The 24,146-nt window shown below is 39.7% G+C and overlaps 1 protein-coding gene across 2 annotated transcripts; it reads right to left on the minus strand.

Moving 5' to 3' along the window:
• Window positions 1-26: 26 nt before the first annotated feature.
• abcc6a (ATP-binding cassette, sub-family C (CFTR/MRP), member 6a) lies at window positions 27-23,494 on the minus strand. Of its 2 annotated transcripts, XM_079628036.1 has the most exons (31): window positions 23,306-23,494; window positions 22,397-22,573; window positions 21,826-21,951; window positions 18,180-18,317; window positions 15,399-15,518; window positions 14,177-14,238; window positions 13,934-14,065; window positions 13,247-13,453; window positions 12,196-12,373; window positions 10,902-11,063; window positions 10,648-10,740; window positions 9,359-9,562; window positions 8,924-9,070; window positions 8,701-8,788; window positions 7,667-7,736; window positions 7,368-7,494; window positions 6,912-7,088; window positions 6,600-6,767; window positions 6,313-6,505; window positions 5,923-6,001; window positions 5,378-5,486; window positions 5,061-5,268; window positions 4,628-4,938; window positions 4,296-4,495; window positions 3,903-4,029; window positions 3,553-3,654; window positions 3,293-3,439; window positions 2,864-3,022; window positions 2,589-2,755; window positions 2,221-2,415; window positions 27-831 (listed from the first exon to the last, which is right to left on the minus strand). In XM_079628036.1, the coding sequence occupies exons 1-31, from the start codon at window positions 23,345-23,347 to the stop codon at window positions 723-725; spliced, it is 4,524 nt and encodes a 1,507-aa protein (XP_079484162.1). In that variant the 5' UTR covers window positions 23,348-23,494; the 3' UTR covers window positions 27-722. The 2 variants fall into 2 exon arrangements, with proteins under 2 accessions (XP_079484162.1, XP_079484163.1); XM_079628037.1 differs by lacking the exon at window positions 21,826-21,951.
• Window positions 23,495-24,146: the final 652 nt, after the last annotated feature.

The following is a 24,146-nucleotide window of genomic DNA, read 5'->3' on the forward strand; positions in this document are numbered from 1 at the left end:
TACTTTGGCTCAAACAAACACCACATCCTACTTGGGCGACTACTGTTTTCTCTCTAAATCCTCTCTTAAAAGCTTTAATTAGTGTCTGAAAGCGAGTCTGGAATTTTTCAGGGAATTGCAGGTCAAGTATATGTGGCAATATGTTTGTAAACATATTTGTCCTCTTACATGATTCTTCACATAACTGTCTATGAAGAGAACTATGAAACCACTAAAGCTTATAGAATTGTCTTCATTGATTTGTTATAAAACCAAAATTAACTGTAAAACAACTTTAGCAAATTAGCTATTCACATTCATGTTCTTTCACCATGGGTATGGCATAGACCGAACAGACACAATTAATGTTATGTGTCTGTTTAATTATGTGCAATATTTACAGGTTTCCATCAGCTACACATTTCCACTGAACACTAAGCACCAATATTTATCTTCTGGTGGAATGCAAAGGCTTTTCCCTCATTCCTCTTAAGAGCTTCATGGAATCATGCTCATGGAGATGCCAGTAAACCTGAGTAAACACGTCTTAGCTTCAGGTCAGATTTATCAAGGAAACCATTTTCATTTTTGGAGAAAAGTGTAATTCAAGTGTCTGTTTTTTTTCCCCTCTAAAGAACCAGTTCTGTTGTTGGGATGTCTCTGTTCTGCACTGAGAACTGGGAAACAGAGTCTGCAGATTCTTTGCTTTCACCACAAGAGGGCGCGAGAAGACAGTGGATGGCTTATAAGAGCCCAGCTTCTCGGCACATGTAGTAAAACTGGCCTCTCTTTGCAATAAGGTTATTTGGAGAATCCATCTCCACGATATGTCCTTTATCCATAACAATAACCCTGAGAAAACAAAAACGACAGTATTAGTATTAATAAAACATCACATGTAGATATTACTGACATTTGAGCAATAATAAACATCTGTGAAGAAGACCGCCTATATATTAATTACACAAGCTATTATGTGTATTAAAATGAAGTAAAATGGAGAAAACAAAATGGTGTGTGAAATGTGATGGATCCAATTCACTATGAAGGTAAGTGAGCAGCTAATTCACCTTTTTATTATTTAGTCCGTGCCTATTTTAATGTCATTTCTACTGCATCAAACGGAAATGCAAAAAAAAACACGTCTTGCATTAAAGAGTTCTCCCAAACATGAATATTCTGTCATTAATTACTCACTATCATGTCGTTCCAAACTCTTAAGACTTTCGTTCATCTTCGGAACACAGATGAAGATCTTTTTGATGCAATCCGAGAGCTTTCTGTCCCTCCATATGCAACTGACACTTTGACGCTTCAAAAAGTTAATAAAGACACGTAAAATGGATCTATTATGAATTGAGCGGTTAATCAAAAAATTCTGAAGAGACTTGATTGCTTATGATGAACAGATTTAATTGAAGCTTTTATTAGTATGATCGATCAGCTAACATAAACAGAAGCTCAACTGGCCCTGCTTTTGCAGCCAAACCTCATTGCTTCTTGCAGAAGCTCAAACGTGCTGAGTAACAAGAGATTGAACCTGATTGCCAATTCTCTCAGGTCAAACGAACATCGTTGAGCTTCTGTTTACCACAACTGATGTGTGAAATGATGAGTGTTTAAATGCCTAAATTCAATGTGTTCATTATAAAGTGATCATGTCTTTTCAGAAAATTGGGACTAAACTGTGTACTTTTTGAAGTGCCAAAGTTTCAGTTGTGTAGCTGCCAATGGAGGGACAGAAATCTCTCAGATTTCATCAAAAAGATCTTCATTTGTGTTCACGAAGATGAACGAAAGTCTTACGGTTTGAGGGTGAGTAATTATGAGTAACAATGACAGAATTTTTGGGTGAACTACCCCTTTAAGGTGCGGTTACATTAGCAAAATTTCATGGTTATAAAGGCCCATTGTCTATTGTCTATTGTCAATTGCTCAGCAATGTATGAAGCACAGCTCACACAAAAGTTACTTGCACACCAAGGATCATTCTGTTGGTCAACTCGGCAAATTCACGTGACCAACTGAACCCGATGCAAAATGTGCAGGGCCTCATTTTAAAGACAGGCAAATGGCTAACTTACAGTTGCATATTAAAACGGGATGTGAGAAAGTATTTTAATACCGAACATTACACAGTAGCTTTAAGCTATTTCCTGATAGACTTTGAAGATTGAGATGCTGCTGTGTGGTCTGAAAAGTTTAGGAACCACTAAATAATGATTTTGTATCATGACATACTTTGTGTAATCCATAATGGTATTGAGGCGGTGTGCTATGGTAAGAACAGCACAATCCTCAAACTGGCTGCGGATGGTATACTGGATCAGGGTGTCTGTCTCCAGGTCCAATGCAGCTGTAGCCTCGTCCAGCACCAGAATCTTTGTCTTTCGAAGAAGAGCTCTTGCTAGACATACCAGCTGCCTCTGACCAAGACTGCAGGAAGAGAAAGATTCGCCATTGTTAATCGAAAGTCTCTTTTGCAAGCCATTGGTTATCATGGAATATAGAAATTTCAAACCAAAAACAACATTCCCATTGTTTCAAATATGGTGGCTTTTTTCAGTCATTTAAAATGGTGAAAGAATAGCACTTTTGGATGCACATACCTGAGGTTTTCACCTCCTTCTGAGCACTCATGATTGAGTTTATCTGGAAGTTCAGACACAAAGTGTTTAAGGTGCGCCAGTTCCAGGGAATTCCACACCTCCTCATCAGAATAGGCATCGAATGGGTCCAGGTTCATACGGAGAGATCCAGAGAACAGCACTGGGTCCTGGAAAGATATTAAAAATTGCAAAACAGTTCATAATAATTTGAAATACAACAAAATATTACAATTATAGAGTTACTTTGGTTCCATTAGGGAGTGTCTTATACACACTTGTGGAATGATGGTGATGCGGGATCTCAGATCGTGAAGCCCGATCTCTGCAATATTGATTCCATCGATGTAGATCTTTCCTCTTGCTGCTTCCAAGATGCGGAAAATTCCAAGAGCCAAAGATGATTTTCCTGCACCAGTTCTTCCCACAATACCAATCTGAAAGGATAAAAGATCCTTTGAAAAAGGATTTTTTTCAACATAACAAGGTATCATCAGGAACACTTTGTATTACCACAATCCCACCAAATATACTTTCAACCTTTACCATCCTAGTTAGAACATTAAAATGGTTATATTTTGGGTGGACTATTTCCTCATGGTGTACAATAATCTAGCCTTGTTCAGAATGAGGCATGGTATAGCCTTAAAAAATAGATTCTAGCAATAATATTCTATAGTAAATGCTGAAGTAGAATATGTATGGACCTTCTCCCGCTCCTGGATGTGAACGGAGATGCCCTTCAGGGCCAGGTCAAGGCCTTTACGGTATTGAAGGCCATAATCTTGAAACTCTATGGTCCCTGTTTGAGGCCAAGTTGGTGGCAAAGAACTTCCTTCTATGCTCCAAGCTGCCTGTAAATGATGATATAGATGGTAAAGAGCTATGACTAAAAATTATATAATATTTCTGTCTTTGTTGGTCAGTAATTGCATTTTGTTTAATTAGGCTGTATAGCCACACTCACCTCTTTTGGTGTGTCTGCATACTCTTTCACTCTCTCAACTGACACAATGTTGTTCTCTACATCTGTCCATGACCTTACAATCCAGCTCAGGAAACCTGTCACCTGAGAGACCGCAAAAAGCATTCGAAAACAAAAGAATCACTGTCTGATCTTTATGTAACACAGAAGAACAACAAATAATGGCTGCGTTTTATTCTCCGTATTTCTCCTTGTGCAGGCGTTAAAAGCAATTCTGCTGCTGAGGTTTGAGGGTGAACATTGCAAGAGCAAGTTTCCACATGCAATATCTCCAGTAGCCCTCGTAATATTTGTGTCGGATTCTGCATAAAGACATTTGAAATGATTCACACCTGAAGTGAATGAGACACGGCCAGTCCGACCATCCCAGGGCTTAGGGTTCCTTTTGCCATTACAGAGAGAATAGAAGCAGCAAGAACAATGCCATTACCCAGAAACTCCAAATTCACACCCAGCCACCTGAACAAAATGACATCCCGGAATGAGGTTATACATCATTACAATGTCAATCAATCAAAATGTATCATAGGATGCCCACCAGAGGGGGCAGTAATACAGGATGCGCTTTTGCATTACATCAGTGCCATTTTTTATTCTGTCGTCTCATCTGGCTGTTGTTGAATGCAAGAAAGCTTCCCGTGTGAATTCTTGTCTAGATAGGGATATTTGATTCTGAGTGTACATGTTATTGTGATTGTAAAACTGAATGTTGAGGAGTGCCTCACCTTGTTGCTATGAAACGGGGGAAGTAAGCAGTTTGGTTAAGATCCACCTTGTGATTGGCACCCATGATGAAGCGTGACTGCTCATTGAACGCCCGGATGACACTGGCACCCTGCACAGTCTCGTTTAAGTGTGTGTAGATGGGAGAGCGACTCACTGACTCCAACCGCCGCAGCTGGCAGGAAGTGGCCACGTAGAAACTCTTCAAGGGTGAGAGAAAGATTATAGTCAAAACCCAAGATTTCCAACATTTCTGTTAGATTCAGGTATTGTTGGTGTCAGCAGATGGCTTCAAGAAACTAGCATTTGCGGTTAGATCCAGATTCAGGCGTACCTGTATGAAACCATAGAGGAATGCCATAGGGAGGATGATAACCGCAGCGAAAGGAGTGGCCATCAACACAATGATACAGACTTCCAAGAGTTTGAAGAAGTAACTTAGCATCATCTTTAGCCCATCTGGGACCATATTGTCTATGGCATCTATCTCTTTAGCAAAACGATTGAGGAGGTTGCCGCTGGGAGTGGACTCAAAGAACGACATCGGGGAGTGAAGCACGTTGTTCAGAAGTTCCAAGTGAAGATGACGGGAGGCAATGATACACCCTAATGAGATGGCAACCGTGGTACCAAATATGGCAATTCCTAAAACACAGGAAATTATGAAAGTTTGTTTAGATTATTTGAATCCTAACTGAAGCTGGGGTAAAACACTAAGAGCTAACAGATTTACAAACAGCCTGTTAAGGCCTCAAGACTCTACTAACCTTGTGCAACGCCAAGAGCTCCATAGACTCCAAGTTTCAGATCTGTGTTTAATTGAGTGCCGTTGATCACAGGCTGATCCGCCCACAAGCTTAACCAGTAATTATTAGACAGAGACGCTGCTTGTTGGAAGGCGTACAGCAATACAATGGAAACTATTAAAGGCAAACCAATGGTGCGAAAGTATTCAATGTACATCTCAAGTTTGACCTATAGGGACAGAGAAAATGGAGACAAGGATATAAGCCAAACATATGTGGTTAATAGAAAAGGAATGTCATATTTCAAAGGGAGAAGGTTTTAACATAAGTGATCTTACTCTGCCTATCCGTGCTTTATCAACCGTAGTCAGTTTCCCCATGTCGTCTGGGACGTGGTTCTCGTCAGATTCAGGTAGTGGCTCAATTGTAATGCTGTTTCTGTCCCCACTGAAAGAGATTTGAGTTTGATTCAATCAACAAACTTTATGTTTCTCATATTTAGTGAATAACCGATACAGCTGACCGTTACAAGAGCTAAAGTGTGCTGCAGATATGATGCTAAAAATTTGGAAATGAGTTAGCATTTTAGCACTTCCGGTTCCAACATCCTGAATTCTATGGGTTTTTTCAAACGTATAATTTATTCTATATAACTTCTGTTGTAATAACTTCTGTTTTTACTTCTACCGATTGTATGCTTCAAAGATCATAAACATTATCTTGATAAACAAAACGTACAAGAATCATAAACTTTTGTAAGTTCCAGTTATGATTTTGTGCAGAAATTCATAAGCCAATGGAAACAGTATTAGTTTAGTATTTGTTTCAGTTTTCTGTGTGTCATATTTATTTGCATTGAATTAGCATATTTAAAATCCCATACCCGATGAGCTGCTCTTGGGACAGATCCCTGGAAAATCGCATGTATTCAGTAACACTCAATCTTACGGATTTTCTGGAGCCTGCAAGTGGATGAGTTCAACATAAAAATGATCAATAATACTCAATCTATGAGTTGTTGTTTTTTTCACAACAATTGGATTTGACAGATCCCTGTCATCTTAGAAGATCATCTTAGACCACTATGAATTTTCATACTGGTTTATGATGAACAGGTATCAGTCTAGCTTATAGTACAATGCTAGTTTAAGCAGTTTAAGCAACTTTAGAAAAACCATGCTGTTCACCAGAAGAAGAAAAAAACTTTGCCAGTGAACCCCTGGTTAAACTAGTTAAAAGCATGGTGGGGACACCAGCATCCATAACATATTACCTCTCTGGAAGGCCTCTGAAAAGCACTCTTTCCTGTCAGAGCTTGCGAAGGTGTGGATGAAATCAGCAAAAGCACCATTTCGGTTCAGAAGTTCTTGATAGGAGCCTCTCTCACTGATCTCCCCGTCCACCAGAACCAGGATCAAATCCGCCTGAGGCAGGAAGCTCATTCCATGGGTCACCAAAACCCGTGTCTTTATTGAAAATGTTGAATGTTAGATAATGAAAATGGAGCAAGAAAATGACCCAGTACCCTATGTGTAAGGTAAACGTTACAGTGAAAGTCACCTTGTCTCTCAGAATGCCTTTGGGCCCAATGACTTTGTTGAAGATGTGCTGACCAACATGTGCATCCACAGCAGACAGGGGGTCATCAAGCAGATACACGTCAGCTTTCCTGTGAACAGCACGTGCCAAGCTCACCCTCTGTTTCTGTCCTCCAGACAAATTTAAACCCTGGAAGGAAGTTTTAGATTTATTTCAAAATATGTGTATTATTTACAGATGCATGCTCAATGGTGATTGGTCTCGTGGATGCGTATTGATCCTATTGAAACAATCTGAATAATGTGACTTTTTTATAAAGTGCGAGGGTCTCACCTTCTCTCCGATCTCAGTGGCGTCTCCTGCAGGCAGATTATCCAGATCTGGCAGCAGGGCACAGGCTTCCAGCACTCGCTGGTACCAGCTTTTCTTTTTTTCCTGTCCAAACAGAATGTTGTCCTGCAGACTGGCATTTTGGATCCAAGCTTGCTGGGGAACGTAGGCAATTGAGCCCTATATAAACAGAAGCGACGAAATGCTGAACAGACAATCAACTGTAAGGATGAAATATTTTGCAATTTATTTATGTTTATTTCTTTAAACCTAAATCTTTAAATGCTAAAAATGTGTGTTTATTTTAGCTTTAAACTGGCTTAAATGAGATTTCCATATGTATTTTCTAAAGACAGGGCTCGTATTATGGTCACCTACTCTATGATCATTACATACCATTAAAAAATTTGATTTCATAAAAAATATACAATGAGAGTAATGGTTGTTTAGTGCAAGTACCTTGACTGAGACAGCCCCGCTTCTTTTTTCAGTCTCCCCAAGAATGGCTGAAAGCAGCGAGGATTTCCCACTGCCAACATGGCCGACAACAGCAACCAGCGAGCCACAGGGAACTTTAACGCTGATCCTGCTCACACACACACACACACACACACACACACACACACACACACACACACACACACACACACACACACACACACACACACAGTGTAAGTGAGGGGTAAGTTGCTGAAACTTGGACACTTATTGGCTGATTGTGTACAGGTGCCTTGTGGAAACTTTCAGGATAATGATACCTTTTTAGACATGGGGGGCCATCCTTAGACCAGCTGAAGGTTCCATTGTCAAACACTACACCATCCACATCTGACAAGTAAAGAGCAACAATGAAAGAGCAAAAGTAAATAATGTAATACCATGCCTTAATCACCTACCCTAACATGCAATCTATGCAGGCAGAGTATCTGCGCTCATCTATGTCGCAAACACAAATTGTTCTGGAGGAAAGTGCAGATGAAATTACAGAGATTGCTTCTGGGAAACTAGGTTTCTTCTGCAGGTTGTGAAATTATAGACTTTATTTAATTACACAGTCTAATTAGCTTGATCTTCACAATAACAACTTTTAAAGGCTATCTTGAACAGATTTGATGAATGCTGCCCGCCCCCACCCTCATCAAGTTTGGATAAACTAACGTATATTGATGTATAAAAGATCACTTTAAATACAGGAAGACATGTTGCATTGTAAAAAATAAAAGAATAAAAAATAGAAATATAAAAGTTACTAACAAGTCCATATAAATGTAATTTGGATTGCAGAGTAAATAATTTATATTTAAGTTAATAATCAATCAATAATAAAGTAAATATTGTAATATTGTTGCAGTGTTCATCGTGTCACAAGGCTAATTGTGTTTTAATGTACTGTTGTTTTGTGCAAGGTCTATGGATAAAATAAGCCTATTGCCAGAGACATAGAACATAGAACAAGTGGTTTAGATTGATGACAAATAAAAATACATTTTTTAAATAAAATAAAATGTTATGTAGTAGGCTATACTGCATTCGAATGTAGGCAATCCAGTGAGTTTTTAGAGATCTCTAATTGTTTGTGCCAGGGAGAGGAAGTGAGACATCAGTGTCACCTAACTGTGAAATTTAGAGGCTATTATCAAACTGTTGTTAATCTCGCTCTTGCTCATATTTTTCCTGACAGACGGAAGTGAAGAGCAAAGGGAAATTCTCACAGGGTACATACAACATTAGGTCTGTTTTTAGCCTTACAAATCTATTACACGATAATGTTTGTCAACAAGTGGTCTCTCACCTGATTTAAAGGATTCTCTTGCTACATTTTCCGGTTTGATTTCGTCTTGACAGAGAAATTTCCCCAGACGCTTTAGAGAGACGAGAGCCTGCAACACAATAATAAGTTGTAGATTCAATTCAAGATCAGTAGAATCCTGAAATAAAAGAAATAACAACACATAACAGCACCATTAAATAATCAGGGCAGAATATAATGGTGTTGGAGTTCATATAATTCTCACCTGCATGGTTGTGCTCATGGCAAAAGGAAGCTGGCTTAGGGGAGTTTTCAGTATGTTGATGAGAGCCATTGATACAAAGATTTTTTGAGCATCCAGAACATTCTTATCATCAATGAGCACATAGACACCAAACATGGAAAAAGCAATCTGGCAAAGAATGGAAATAACAATCACAGTCAAAACTATAATATCACATCCTGCCGTTTAGGTAATTAGTCATTACTATCATGTCAATTTAGATTTAGGCCCTTCCCAAAAGTGTACCCTCCAGTCCAAGACCATATTTTTCAGATAATTTGGACTTGGCCCTTCAGATTCATGAGCTGGATCTAGTCTGGACTATTCATAGAAAATATGGTCTTGTATTTTGGACTTGAGTCCAGACTCGACTTGGTTACAGCCCGATACATTAGTTAAGAATCTGTCTTTTCTTACCAGAAAGGACGAGGAGTTAAATGAGGCAATAGACACAGAGTATAAGATCTGTGATTTCTTCAGAGTTTTAAGCTCTTTCTCTCTGTATCCCAGGACCTGCTCCAGAAATGCCTTTTCCCAGGCGTAGAACTTTAAGATCTTGATACCATTCAGAATCTCGTTCATTAACTTGACCCGTCCATCCATGTACTTCATTTGTATCTCCTGCGGAATGAACAGAAAACAGCCAACTGTCATCAAAACACCACAAGCTTTGGCACGACACAACTAAATAACAGAGAGGTTTTGGGCTTTTTCTTTACTTGATGTCTTGCTGCCCTGCTTAAAAAGCTGCATAGCTGGTTACCAGCCTTGTTCCTACAAGGATTCTTGACTGAACCAGAAAGACATACATAAAAAGGAGTGTTTAGCTGATGAACAGGATGGTCCACCATTGGACCAGCATCAAACCAATTTGTGCGGGTTTAAGCTGGTCTTTTCAGCAGAATGGTTTCACATCTGAATGATTAACATTAAAGAAGGCAATCCATTTCTAACTGCATGTTAAGATATTCTAGAACACAATGGCTATGAGCAGAGAGCTTGACTCAGTCAGTGGCATGCCAAATGTCTGTTTTCTGAAAAATAAAATTTTAACTTTTATTGCCATTTGCAAGCATTGTGGTTGCTTTGCTTTGGAGGGAGCATGGGGAACTTCAAAGGAGCAAGAGATGCTTGAATCCAACCCGCACACTCAAGCTGTGCTCACTTCACTATCTAAACCAGCTGTGGACCCTTCACGCTGACTTACTTTAGCACTCATTCATTCATAGCACTCCTCAACAGTCTAATGTCTCAGAAAGCATCTTGTTGGGTGATAAATGACGATCATAACTCATTTTGATCTCCTTTAATGAGAATCCCATTCAGAATTAGCCATCCCTCTTTGAACTTTAAGGGTTTTGGGGTTACAAAATGCATTTTTTATATTTTGTTTCTGGAGATTACAATGTCAGACGGTCTTACTCGACATCTTATCCACACAGCAGTATCGTTCTTGTCATTGATGGACAAATATGAGTTGTTAAAAGCACATCTCCTTGATTTACATACTCACGTTAAGGGGCATGTTAAACAAAAAATCATATTTTAAACTGGTTAGTTAGCTTTGAGGTATGAAACTTGCAGTAGGTTTCTATTGTACAGTAGCCTCTTATATGTGTAAATATCGAGGACATTTAGATTTTCTAAGGAGTCTGGGCCTCAAATTGCAGGTGAGTGACAACACATGAGTTACAACATTACAGTACCTGAAGTTTGCTTCTCTTCCTTGCAATGAATCCATTCAAAGGGAAAATGAAGATCACGGTTGCGATGCCCGCTAGAGCTGATGGTCCTAAAAGCTGAAATAAGACATGTCTTGTTTATTTCTCTTAAAAGATAAAGCAACGCTTCAACCAATATCTCCAAATGTTAATAATGCAGTTCAGACTTTACTTATATTACTAGAATGGAAATAGTTTACTGGAGTGGAATGAAAATACACAAATATGTATGCCCTCACCTGCCAAAGAAAGAAGAGACAGAGTGTGACCTCAATGGGTGCCAGCCACACTGCATTGAAATACACCACAAAATCCATCAGCTTCTGGGTATCGGCAGAGACCAGATTGACTATCTCCCCAACTGTGCATGTTCTGCGTGCTGCGCTATTCACGACAAGAGACTGGGGATAAACAAGATGCAGCGACAAAAGCAGAGAGAAAGATTGATTAAAAACATTTAATTTAATCTATTTTCATTTATTGAATTGGTCACACACTACAGAAAACTGAATTGGAATTACAGGAATTTATTAATAAAATGAATTCAAAGAAATTGAACACAATATTGTACTATCAGGAAATGCATTAGTCCAGTAAAAACAGATGACTTAAGCATTACTTTGGCTCCATTTGGAAGACTTTGGGGTACGTTAGCGCATCCAGGGAAATGACATGGTCCATATTATGTTGGTAAATAATTATGACATTATATTATTAAAAATGTATAATATATATACAAACACTATATGTACAAAAGTATTGGGACACCTGACTATTACACTATCAGGGACATCGCATTCTAAATGCAGACATTAATATGGAGTTGGTTTCTGAGAGAAGTTTTGCCCATTCATCCAGTAGAGCATTTGTGAGGTCAGGCATTTATTTTGGACGAGAAGGCCTGGCTTGCAAACATCCCAAAGGTGTTCATGAGGTTGAGGTCAGGGCTCTGTGCGGGCCAGTCAGGTTCTTCCACACCAAACTCATTCAACCATGTCTTTATGGGCCTTGCCTTGTGCACTTTGGCCCAGTCATGTTGGAGTAGAAAAGGGCCTTCCCCAAACTGTTCTCACAAAGTTGAAGCAGCCATGTCCAAAATGTCTTGGTATGCTGAAGAAGATTAAGATTTCCCACCACTTGAAAAAAGCCCCATACCATTATCCCTCCTCCACCAAACTTTACAGTGGCACAATGGAGTCAGGCAGGTAACGTTCTCCTGGCATTCGCCAAATCCAGTTTGGGGCTGAGTTGCTGTTGTTCCTAAATGCTTCCACTTTCCAATAATAGCATGGCTAGGTGCTTGATTTTATACACATGTGGCAATAGGTCTGATTGAAACAACGGAATTCAAAAATTAAGAGGTGTGTCCCAATACTTTTCCATATAGTGTAGCCTATATAATATTTCACTATATATATATATATATATATATATGTATGTACTGCTCTTGAAGCCTACTGCAAATGCTCCCATTACCAAAAATCATTGAACCATATGTTCTAACAAGGTTTTTGTGCTGGTGAAATGGCCTACCTTTCTGTAGACCAGGCCCATGACAGCTGTTTTAACCCTCATGCCCACAGTAAAGCAGGTGTATGTATACTGGTGGTTGAAGACAGACTGCAGGCAGGACAGGAGGAACACAAGAGAGGCGTAGAAATAGCCCTTCCACAGCGGAGCATCCTCATCCTTCATAAAGCCTAACAACAGACTTTTAAAAAAAGAGAAAAAGGGGTCAATAAAGGCACCATAGTAAAAAAAAAATTTGCAGATTTTTGATGTAACTAAGCATTTGGCTAGATTCCTCTGTAACAGACCACATCCAACCATTGTGGCTTGGCTCAAGGTTTACAGTAGCGAGTAAAGCCACAGCTTTCTTTGAAAATGAAGAATGGTAGATTTGTTGAGATTAACAAGACGTAGCATGTTCAACTGGAAAAATGTTTTTCTGAATGCTAACCAAATGCTACAAAATCCATGTTGGTTACTCTGAGGGCAGGAGACCTTGAATGTTTCCATAGTTCCCACCAAAGTCCACCTTATTTGACACAAGATCCCAGTACAATATATCTACTTGCTACAGTTTGCTCTTGCCACAGATCTCCCTGCTACAGTTTGCTGGTAGCTGACCGAACCTCCCATTTAACTGGCTGCTTTCCTATAGTAACCACAACCCCGACAGTGTTCCTCTACCCTCCCTGAAGCTAACACGTCTAGGGCGGACGGAGTGCTGTGGTCATCTCTCGCTCTCAAGCTTTCAGACTTGAAGCCATAATTGCTTCTCTGTGGGCATAAACAGAATGATCTCTGTCTGGCTGGTATGGCGTCTCTGACTCAAGCACCTGCCGCACACTGCCACTTCCTGTTTTCATCCCAAGATATTGTGAACCGTAAGATGTCTCTTCTAAAAATATTTTGATAACCTAGCGAGCTGTCTTTAAAAGCACAGAGGGGCCATCTGTGTTTATTTGAAGGCAGAACTTTTCATAAACACAACTCAAAGCCTAACTTACCCTAGATCTTACCCCAAAGTTTGAGAACTTAAACTAAGGATGAAGCCAAGAATCAGCTTTGACTTTCTCACCTTAGAACCTGTGGAACTGAAAACATGAAGGCATCATGGACCATGAGGCACAGCGTCCCGGTTAGGAAGTAGGGTCCGAAGCTACGCGCAAGTGTCCGTAACAGACAGAATCCCGAACTCTGCTCTTTTTGAATCTTCCTGAGGAGTTGGGCCTGGTCTGGTAGTCGAGATCCCAAGGCAACACTGGTGCTTAGGTGGTTCTCCTGTCTGTAGATGGAGAAGAGGCAAACGGACATGTGCATAAGGAATTGGTGCTGAAGCCTAAATGCAGTTGTTAAGCTTGTTTAATCCCTCTTTGTAAGTTCTAATTGAAAACAGAATGACATTAAAACATCCTGCTGCACAATGCAAGTTTCCACAAATTGTAAAACGCATGAGGCTCTGACATGTGAGGCCTTAAAAGAGGATTTCAGAGGACTTGAAAACATGTTCTATGTTCAAAGCATAAAAGTGTTAACAAGCAAACCAATTGACACAATCCTCCTGTCTCGACTGTGTATGCAACAGGGCTCTTTTTTGTCTTATTTTAGGTCTGTCTTTTTGTGGGCATCTTTCAGATGGAAATGTGATCGCACTGATCAAAGCAGCATGAGGATCCACAGCAACATAAACAAACAACTTAAATGTACACGTGCCTCAAAATTGTGCGTGTGAAAAAACATGTCTGATGTTTTTAATGGAACTCACTGCTGTAATTTGGTACGCTCCGCTGTCCATTCTTCTTCCAGGTCGGATATAATCCTATCTGATGTATCTTCTTCCCTCAAACTCCACAGATCTTCTGCTTGCAGAGGAGAACGGTATCCTTTAAAAACCAACCTGGAAGCACACACAACACAAACTGAATGCATTTCTTTCACTGGACCAAGAAGTATTTAAAAGAGTATTTTCACAAATTAGTAATTGTGTTTAAATTATTTAACTCCATACCCGGTAAACCACCAGAAGAGGATCTTTGACAAGAACGATGCATCTTGAACAGGACATGCATTCTGAGAAAAACGACAAGAACAAGTTGGTTACAAATACACTAACTATATGGCCAAAAAGTACAGCATGTGAATATGTTTAAATGAATAAAAGTAAAAGGTTTTTGGTTTAACAAACAGTAGGCCAACTAGAAATAGCATTGGTTCCCATGATCATTTGGCTATCATTTATTGGATGGTATATATATCGGTCCAATTTACTAATTACTATTTTTACTAATCATATATTTATTAACAAGTTTGGGCCAAGCCAAACATGATAATTAAAATATGATATAGATACAAATGATCAATTATAACAAGGCTCGTCAAAACAGTCCTAACATTATACACATAAATAACCAGGTGTGAGGCAGTCAGTTTTAGAAAGAAGAGTTTCACAGTTTTGCTTTCTTGGACGGAGAACGCAGTGGCTAGAAATCATATTTGGCAACAGTGAACTGAGAGTAAACAGAGAAACAGTGTGAAAGCATTTGTGAGTAAGAGTGGTAGACCTCTATCTGTGTGTGTGTGTATGCCTTATGTGCCACAGTAACACACTTCCACCCACTGCTGACCTCAGTGCTGCCCCTTTGCCCATACAGCCAACCACCCAAACACTCACTCTCTCCCGCCTCCTCACCGGAGGTCTCACTCTTCAGGACGCAGTGAATAACCCAACACAGGAAGTGACTGAGCCAGGAGGGGATCAAGGGGTGTGGCACGACGTCTGTGGCTACAACCTCATCACAAACACTCTAATTCCTCTCTGAGCTTGTTTCCTTGTTTTTCTCTGGAGGAGAACAGTCAGATGGACCACTATCTCACAAGATTTTAGGAGATTACGTTCTGTGTTGCTCTGCTCGGTGCTATGTTTGCATACATAACAACCTAACAGTGGGCAGAATGAGTCAAGAATTTAGTTTAAAAAAGGATATATCATTATCCGGGAAGGAGGACCACAGAGTGTCCATGTAGATGAGTCAAGCTCTTTTATCCAATCATGAGTTCAGCTAATATCTAAGTGCAACATTCTTGCGGGAGACAGTAGTTGGATATGCTACCGCCACTACCATAATTCACTTCAAAACGGGGGGGTTGGGTTCTATATTACTTAAAGACAGAAGTAAACACCACAGGGTTGTTTGTGATGGATTATTTTAGAGAGTTTGCTCCGTTCGTACCTTGAGGACGGCTTTGCCTGAGGGTGCTCGGTCTGCAAAACAGCTGAGGAAGAGCTGCGCCAATTGCAGGGCGAAGTAAGAGAAAAAGGCCAAATACCGCACGATATCCGGAGAGAGACCCTGAAAAGCAGAGACAACAGAAACAGCAGATCACAACCAGATTAGAGAAAGAGCACAGGCAGACTTTCCCATTTAAATGAGTACCACAACCAGGGATTTCCCATAATGCTACTGTGATGTTATTCCAGTCCTGATCCGCAGACTTCCCAACATGTTGTTTACATGCTGAACATTCTGTTCCTATGGAACTCTCTGGAACACAACTTGTTGTTGAATTTCCAAACCAAGACTACACCTCTTAATGAACCTTGATGTGCTTGTTTCCTGAGGACAATCTGGTCAATCAAAATGTCACGCGAGAACTCCCTGACTAGGCGTAGAAGAGCTAATTGGTGGAGAAAGCAGGAGACATTGTTTACTGAGTGATGTCATGTCCCAAACTAAGGATTAATGTAAAAAATATGATCTGCTGTTTATTGTATAGGAAATCATGCAGTGCAGTGCCCCTTCTTACTTCGCTAATGTCAGAAGACATGGGTGTGCACGAGCATTAACAACATAGTAAAGCTTTTTTTGAACAGTTAAGGGAAATCATGGTGAAAACCAAACTCTTTAATGGCCTGCTTTATATAAATGAATTACGTATGAAAAGAGCCATAAAAGGCCTCGAGTCACGCTACAATCTGGAAACTCATAGATTGCTGCTGTTCAAACCTCCGGCCACTATTTGCTGGTGAGGAGCCAACAGTAGCTATATTTACAAACTTTACACATGTGCTGTTCATATGCTGCTCATGCATTTCTAAAACTATAGTAGATACTAAGTTTATCTTTCTGGTGTCCTGGATATAGCATCTTTTTGGCTACACTCTGGGAGCACAAGCCATGTCGAGACAAATCTGTAGTAAACATCCGTTTGGCCATGGAGTCCCTTGCTAAAATAGAGGCGTTATTCTTTACTACACCACAAAATAAAAAACAAGGCCAGAGTGGTTTCGGTGGTCAAAATGTAGGTCAGTCAAAGTCAGCATGCCAGGGAGAAATATGCTTATCTGTCTATATGTTTCGACCCAGTTTTGCACGATATGGGTCAGAACTGCCTAGTCTCGTTTCTAAAATGTTAAACCTGCTTTCGTGCTAGGTTGTTTTCTTGTGTTGTTGTGTGTGGCAAATGAAATCGATTAAAACATATATTTAAAGGGGTGGTTGAGTATGATTTCACATTTCTAACTTTAGTTAGTGTGTAATGTTGCTGTTTGAGCATAAACAACATCTGCAAAGTTACAATGCTCAAAGTTCAAACCAAAGGAAGATATTTGCTTTTAAAGAAAAGGACTACAACAAACGGCTGGTAGGGACAACACGACATTACTCCCGGGTTAGTGACATCACCAACCCTAAAATGTACATAAACCCCGCCCCCGGGAACATGTCCATGTTGAGAAGAGTTGTTATAGTATCTTATAATTGTTGTATAAGAGTACATTTATGATTCAGCTCAAACTTTAGCATCCATCTTTTCACATGCAATAGAAAGTCACTCTGTGTGCATCTCACAACAGTTCCTATACAAGCGATTTATAGATTACCATGACAGAATACGCTAATTGAAGATAGTTAACTCCACATCAGCAACATAAATTCATCAACTAACCATTCAGAGACGTCATGTTGCATTCTACATGTTGTCACTTCTTCTTGAGTCTCTCCATCTTTGTCTGACTCCGTTTTAACATTAAAGGCAGAACAGTTTCTGTCATGTTAATGTGTCTGCGTCGTGAGGTAATCGCAGCTGCTAACACACACACACACACACACACACACACACACACACACACACACACACACACACACACACACACACACACACACACACACACATGCTCTTGAAACCCCGACCTCTGCAGCAGCTCATTTGCATTTAAAGGGCCAGGCACAAAACGGTGCGTTTTTGCAAACCCTCAAAAAGTGACAACTTTAAAATGCTATCTAAAAATATCTGTGGGGTATTTCGTGCTAAAACTTCACACACACACTCTGGGGACATCAGAGATTTATTTTACATCTTGTGAAAAGGGCATTTTACCACCCCTTTAAAGCACTTCTTATTAAGACATAGGCCTACCATGTATTTAAGACATTTTTAAAGATAGCGAAAGCAAAAAAAGAAAAAACATTGGCTGAATTTATTCATTTAGCTCGACAAAAATAATTAGATTATCCCAAGTGAGTTGTTCACCTAATTTACACTGAGATTAAGGTAATTAATTTTCCGATTTTTTTTATTTATTTTGTCTTATTGAAAAAAGAAAAACACTCATACTGTACTTCCGCATATTGTAAGGTTCATTAGGAGTGCAAGTCAGATTAAAACTCTTTCTGACATATGTTTCAAACTAACACCTGCACTTGGACTTCACCTGAACTCATGATATGAATGTGACAAACCAAGTCTAAACATGGGGAAAATCAACAAGTGCCAAAAGTAGAAACTGCTGGAATGCTGAGCTGCTGTGTGTTTGTGTGAGTGTGCTGCAATATATTTGCTTGTGCATATGTGGATATGTATATGTGACCATGTATGCATGTTTGCATACGTGCACCTGTGTTTCATCCATATGTTAATACACCCATATGTGGCTGTATGTGTAGGCTTAGTCCAAGGTGTTGTGAATGTACCGTGCAACTGAAATTCTCTGTGTCAGTTGTCATTTTTCTCACCTGCTCCACAGCCAGCTGGACCTTTGCATGAAGTGGAATAAGGGAACAGACCACGCCCAACAGCCAGAAGAAGAACAGGAAGGCAGAGGAACGGCATCCCCGCACTCTCTCCCAATGAATCACGCACACGGCTAACACCTGTCAAACACACAGCTGCCTGTCAATGACATTGTTCTCATCTGCTAAAATTACAGGTCATACAAAACAAGTAATAACAAATGACTTCAAAAAGGAGCCTAATTACAGATAACCCTCCTTTTGCTACTGAATGATGCAAGTTTACTTTAAAGGCATTTTTTTTAAATACTTTCTCCTATCCCATACAGCCTAAGCCATTCTTGGATACAGCAGAAACCGTAAACACTGCGGTTCTCTTTGATTGGCCAATGATGTGAGTTTGGGGACAGGACTGTCTGTTTGGCCGACCAATGGAAAACGGGGAAAGTGTTCAGGGAAACTTCATTACTTCATCCTTTTTGAAATTACACATTTCACTGTTACGCTAACTCATTGTGAAGGACTTTAAATAGATTTAATTACATTTAATAGATTTAAATTACTACTATCGAGGCCATGACCTTTAGAGAGAAGGAAGATCAGTAAGCAAATAACTTTTATCATGTCAAAACAACACCCAACCAAGAAAAAAAAAGAGTTATGAAAAATGCATTGTAGCTTGCAGGCTAATTCTGTTGCATACTGGCAAATTCAGTCAGTTAGCAACTTTGGCATCAAAGTATATGGATAAAACAGGGAGCATTTGAGAACTGAATTTAAGTTGATATGATCCAAATTAGAGAATGGCCTGACTGCAGTGACAGGAATAGATAAGATCAGAGAAATAGTAGATGAAATCTGTTAGGGAAACCTTACTTTTAATATTGTACTATGCTTTCTTGATGACCTGAAGACTAATCCATCATTAAATTTGCTTTGTTTTTGTTTCAGTTGTTTTGTTGAGGCTATATTGGAATTTTTCCTGTCTACCACCACTGCTGTCTCCTCTAATAAAACAACATAGCGTATGTAAAGCGTGGCCTCTGTTGAACCCACATCGTTCATAATTACTGTGTCTTTTCCTTATCCAAAAATTCAACATTCTGCATGTCTCATAACCAGACTGTCAACCAGTGGCTCTTGCCAATCCCAAGCTTGATGTGATGTTCATTTGTTGCAGTATCTCCTAGGTAGCGCAAAACATCATTTGATTACATAAAAAGCAGCCTCCTGGTGCGGTACAGATTAAGGATCAGGACTGGATCCAAAGACGCCTCCTCAAAACCAAACCAAAGCCATATAACCTCAGAGAAATGAGGTGAAACCTTTAACTGGAACTTTTAATCATGTCCTAATGAAAGACGCCTGCGGAGGTTTGTTGCGCTACCTGGAAACAGAACATGTAAACCACATGTAACATCTGCATTGTTGATGTTGACTTCACGTCTCACGGGAATAAGTCCTCTGGACAGTGGGAGGAAGCCAAAGCTAGTAATTATACTGGAGAGTTAAGAGCGATAGAAGACAGAGACAGATCTGCTTCCTGCAGCTTAAATGAGAGCACACAGTGAAACCGGCAGCAGCTTATGGTTGGTAGAAAAAGTAGCCAAGCATTACAGCAGACTTCAGCTCCAGACAACGATATTAAGCAAAAGTTCAATATTGAGGGGGACCCGATTTAAAAACGTAAGACTGTACCATTAAAAAACAATATTGATGGATCACTGATCTGAATATTGCAAAAATGTGTAGTGCTTACAGCCCATGGATACAGGTCTATATCAAATTTGTTAAAGCAAAAATAACGATTACATAATGAAGAAAAGTACTGTAAGGAGACATTTCAGGTCTCTGAATCTGGTGGACTGTTGGCATACAGTCCCAGCAAAGTCTGATGTATCTTTCTCGAACTAGCACACATAACTAACATGAAGATGGAGAATTGCGCAGTGCCAGTTGTATTTGGCATAGATTTGTGCAAGTTTATGGTGTTCCTTTAGTGAATCAGGTGCTACAACAATCCAGACGGTGTTGTAAATAAATTGCAATTGGTGGGGTGCTCTTAGTAAGTTCCCCCTCTAGGTTCAATTGAATTGTGGTGGTTGTTGCTTTCTAAACTGTTCATGGCCTGAGCCCAAATATTACCCAAGAAAACCCATAGGTGGCAAATGTGGTTGAACAAAGCAACGAAGCTACATTTTCAGAATTTGAAAGCAATGTTTATACACCTTCATAATAAATCTCTAAAATTGTTATTGAGTATTTCTACCTACAGTACACTCCAGCACCTGCCCAAGTTATGACACTGCTTTATTTCACTTTTTGACCAATTAAGATCACAATCTGTTAAGGAAGGGGCCGTTTAAGGACACGATCACACTGTTTAACTCTTTTAGTGTTTTTACTTTGACACTAGCCAATGTTGACTTAGGTGTCTGAAGAGACCACAGATGGGTCATCATGAGTCTGGTCTGGAGCCCAGAAAGCGATGATGAGATTGTGTTCATTAGGCCATGTGTAGGTGTGCCCCTAACCTAGTTTACCTCAGAATGTCACAGTCTATTAGATGACAACAGATCCTGCTCTGTTAGGTGTTAGGAGCTATTTTACAGACATAAGCAGGTGTGTTGTGAAATGAATGTAGGTGTGGAATGAATAAAGCTTAAATATTTAATATATATTTCCATATGTGGGCTGACGTATCCATCCATTACGACATATGGTTATGATTTGGACACTGGTTCCTAATATTGGATGCTGGTGTTACAAACAAAACTAAAGATCCACACACTGCTGCAAAATTCCCACAGTCCCACTTGATGAAGATCCTCTGAATCAAAACACTGTTGAATAAATGGAAATTCTACAACAGTGAGCCGGTCTACCTCTTTAGAAAATCTGTCAAACATCTCAACAAATTAATATCAGACGTAAATACATTCTCTTCTTATTTCTTAACTAGCTTCACCTGCAAGATTTCTTTGGTCAACCAACTTTAAAGGAAAACAAAGCCAACTGGCTTCACTAGCTAAAACTTTACGTTATGCTGGCCAACCGGATACACCAAAACTCTGCAAACCAATGTTAACCAGTCCAGACCAGAATAGAAATTCATTTTGGTCTAAATTGACGAAAAAAAAAAAAAAATGTAATTGTCTATTCTCAAAAGTGTTGTGATGTATGAAGCACAGCTCACACAGAAGTCACTTTCAAACCAAGCAACTTCTTTTTGCACAACAAAGTGAATTCAGGCGAGCGACTTGATCCGTTCGAGCGACGAGGCTGTTTGAACCTGTTTCAAAGTCTGCACGTGGAAATCTTTCAGCCTAATTCCTGATCCTCTGGAATCCTATCAATCCTGATAGGAATTCCTGGATTCCTATTGAAATGACTGGATTTCGCCATTGAAAATTTGCTGAACAATGGTAAAAGACCACACCTCAAGCCTGGGACCAATCTTTACCATGCTAAGATACAACTCTAAGATTAAGCAAGCTAAGTAACAAAACCCTGAATTGTTGATTTGATTAAAACAACCGATTGGAGCGACTTTTTCTTTAATAAACAGTTCTGTACAATTCATTACGCTGATTTCTGCCTGTACTGCTACATTTTTCTCATAAAATTTGGAACTTAGAGGTTACATTACCACGGTCAGACTGCGTATGATAGGACTGAGCAAGAAGACAAGGTGTTGCTGGATTTCCTGTCTTCGTTCCAGCAGGATGTAGAAGAATTCCACAAAACCAAAGGATGCCAAGAAAAACCCCAACAACTGTAAAAGAGCAAAGAGGAATACAATTCATATCAAGGTGAGAACTGAGTCACTCTCCCGGAATCTCCGGTGGTCAATGACTGTAGAGAAGAAGTGCGATTTACATTATGATAAGACTGGATTGGAATCTGTGTGGCTCTGAACAAACGGAGAAACAACTGTATTTCAAACAAAAGAGTTTTTAGAGCGGAAGAGTGAAAAGTGACATCACAGCTCACTAGAGTGCTAACCGCACTCACACCACAAACTGAGGTTACACACACCACTCTCTCTTTTACTGTCTTCCTCGGCCACTAAAGCGTGAACTCGACCCCTCAGTCTGCCCAGACCACCACGTTCACTTTGTTTTAACATTCTGGTTTGAATTTTATAGACCACAAAGCTGGTACTTTTGAGACCCGGACAGGCTTGTATAACATTAACAGGTCTTAGCGGTCTGTCTCACCAGCTTGGCATTGCAGAGTGAAGAGAGGGGCAGCCGACCTCGGCCGTGGCAGTACAGATGAAGGCAGTAGAATGGAGAGAGGACCCACAGGTAGATGCATGGAGCCCACACCAGGACTGTGTTCTGGAAGCAATTGCTCAGTTCAGGGTTATGCGTGTACCATGTCTGGTTCCAGTCCTGGAGATAAAGAACAGGGTGTGCTTAACTTTTCAACAAGTTAATACAGTAATTGACTGTCTTCATTCTTTCATTGGATCTATATTGTCTTGATCCAAACCCTCTCCACAGAGAAACCAGATTTGATCTGAATTTTCCAGAACAACTAAAACTAGGTTATAATTTTGAACTTTGTTTACCATGCCGGTACATTTTTCTTATTTTTTTATTGCTTATCGTGGCCAAGCTCATCACTGACTTTATCTTGTCTCTTTATGTTAATGGGTTGAGACAGCTGAGATTGAATTAATTATTAAAGACTTGAGATTGGACTAAATCAATGTAACTGAAGGAACAGATCTGCCAGATATTCTGACAACTGAAGAAGTTTGTGAAATCAGTGTATTAAATTGTACAGTTATTTGCTAGCTTGTTTAAAATATTTAATGTCATGTAAAATAAATCACATTCTAAAGATTGACCACAATGCATCATCTGAACTTAATTCAACGCATTTAATAAATAATAATAATCAAATAATCGAAAAGACATACAAAAAAACATATATTCTGGTTCTTGGCAACATGTTTCCAGAGAAATTTCCATATAAATATCATACATAAAAAATAACAACTCTTTACAGGTATATATGTGACATAAACCAATGATATATTTATATTAAATTCAATGATATATGTACATTTTTATTCTCGAGTCTCAAGATTCAAGGTCTGATATTAGAGGTTTGCTCACCCATAGTGGGTCAAGTCCACTTAGACTGCAAAAGGTATCCATTCACTCGTCTGGTCCTGAGGATGTACCTATCCCTGCTGTGTATCCTGGTTCTTTAGACCGTTCTGTCACTCTGTGCTGTGCCTGAGTCAAACTCTCCCTCCGTCCTGGGATCTCACACACTCCCGTATTCACTTTTGTCACTCCTAGTTTCTGAGAGTGTCTGGAAGTGTCTGCTTTTTGACCACCAGTCTAACAGCTGCTTAGGTGGGTGGTTATATTCACTCTCTCCTCCCAGCAGTCTTCTTTAAACTCTCTCTCTCCCTCCTTCTCTATTTATCTTCCTCTTTCCCCGACTCCCACGTACTTTAGGTTCTTTATCAAAACAGTAATGTGGTTTTGCAAAACTCTAAGACACCACCCGAAAAACATAGACTCAACCCATAACATACTCCTCTCCCCCTTTGCCTCATACAAAACACTATCACTCTCATTTTCCCCCAAGCAGTCACCTCCACTTCGGTCCAAATGCAGAAAGTGCTGCTAGTAGCACTCAAGTGCTATTTGTTCGTCTTTATAGAAGTGCTATTTTTCACTTTTCCTGCATGTACCTGAGAAACACTTCGTGCGTAAGATCGCACACACAACCAAGCACCACACTCCACCTTGAGCTATACATTTTTGTCCAATGTGAGATACTGTACACTTATTACACACACTCAGTCCAACCTGGAGTTCACTTGCCTTATATCTAGAACAGTTTGACTCCACAATCTTTCAGTTGCCAGTTCATACCAAAGAGACCAGTGGTTCTTAACTAGTGGTAAACTTCATGACAGCAAAATAAATAAGCTTCACATGT

Source organism: Phoxinus phoxinus (assembly GCF_949152265.1).
Source record: "Phoxinus phoxinus genome assembly, chromosome: 11".
Taxonomy (NCBI): domain Eukaryota; kingdom Metazoa; phylum Chordata; class Actinopteri; order Cypriniformes; family Leuciscidae; genus Phoxinus; species Phoxinus phoxinus.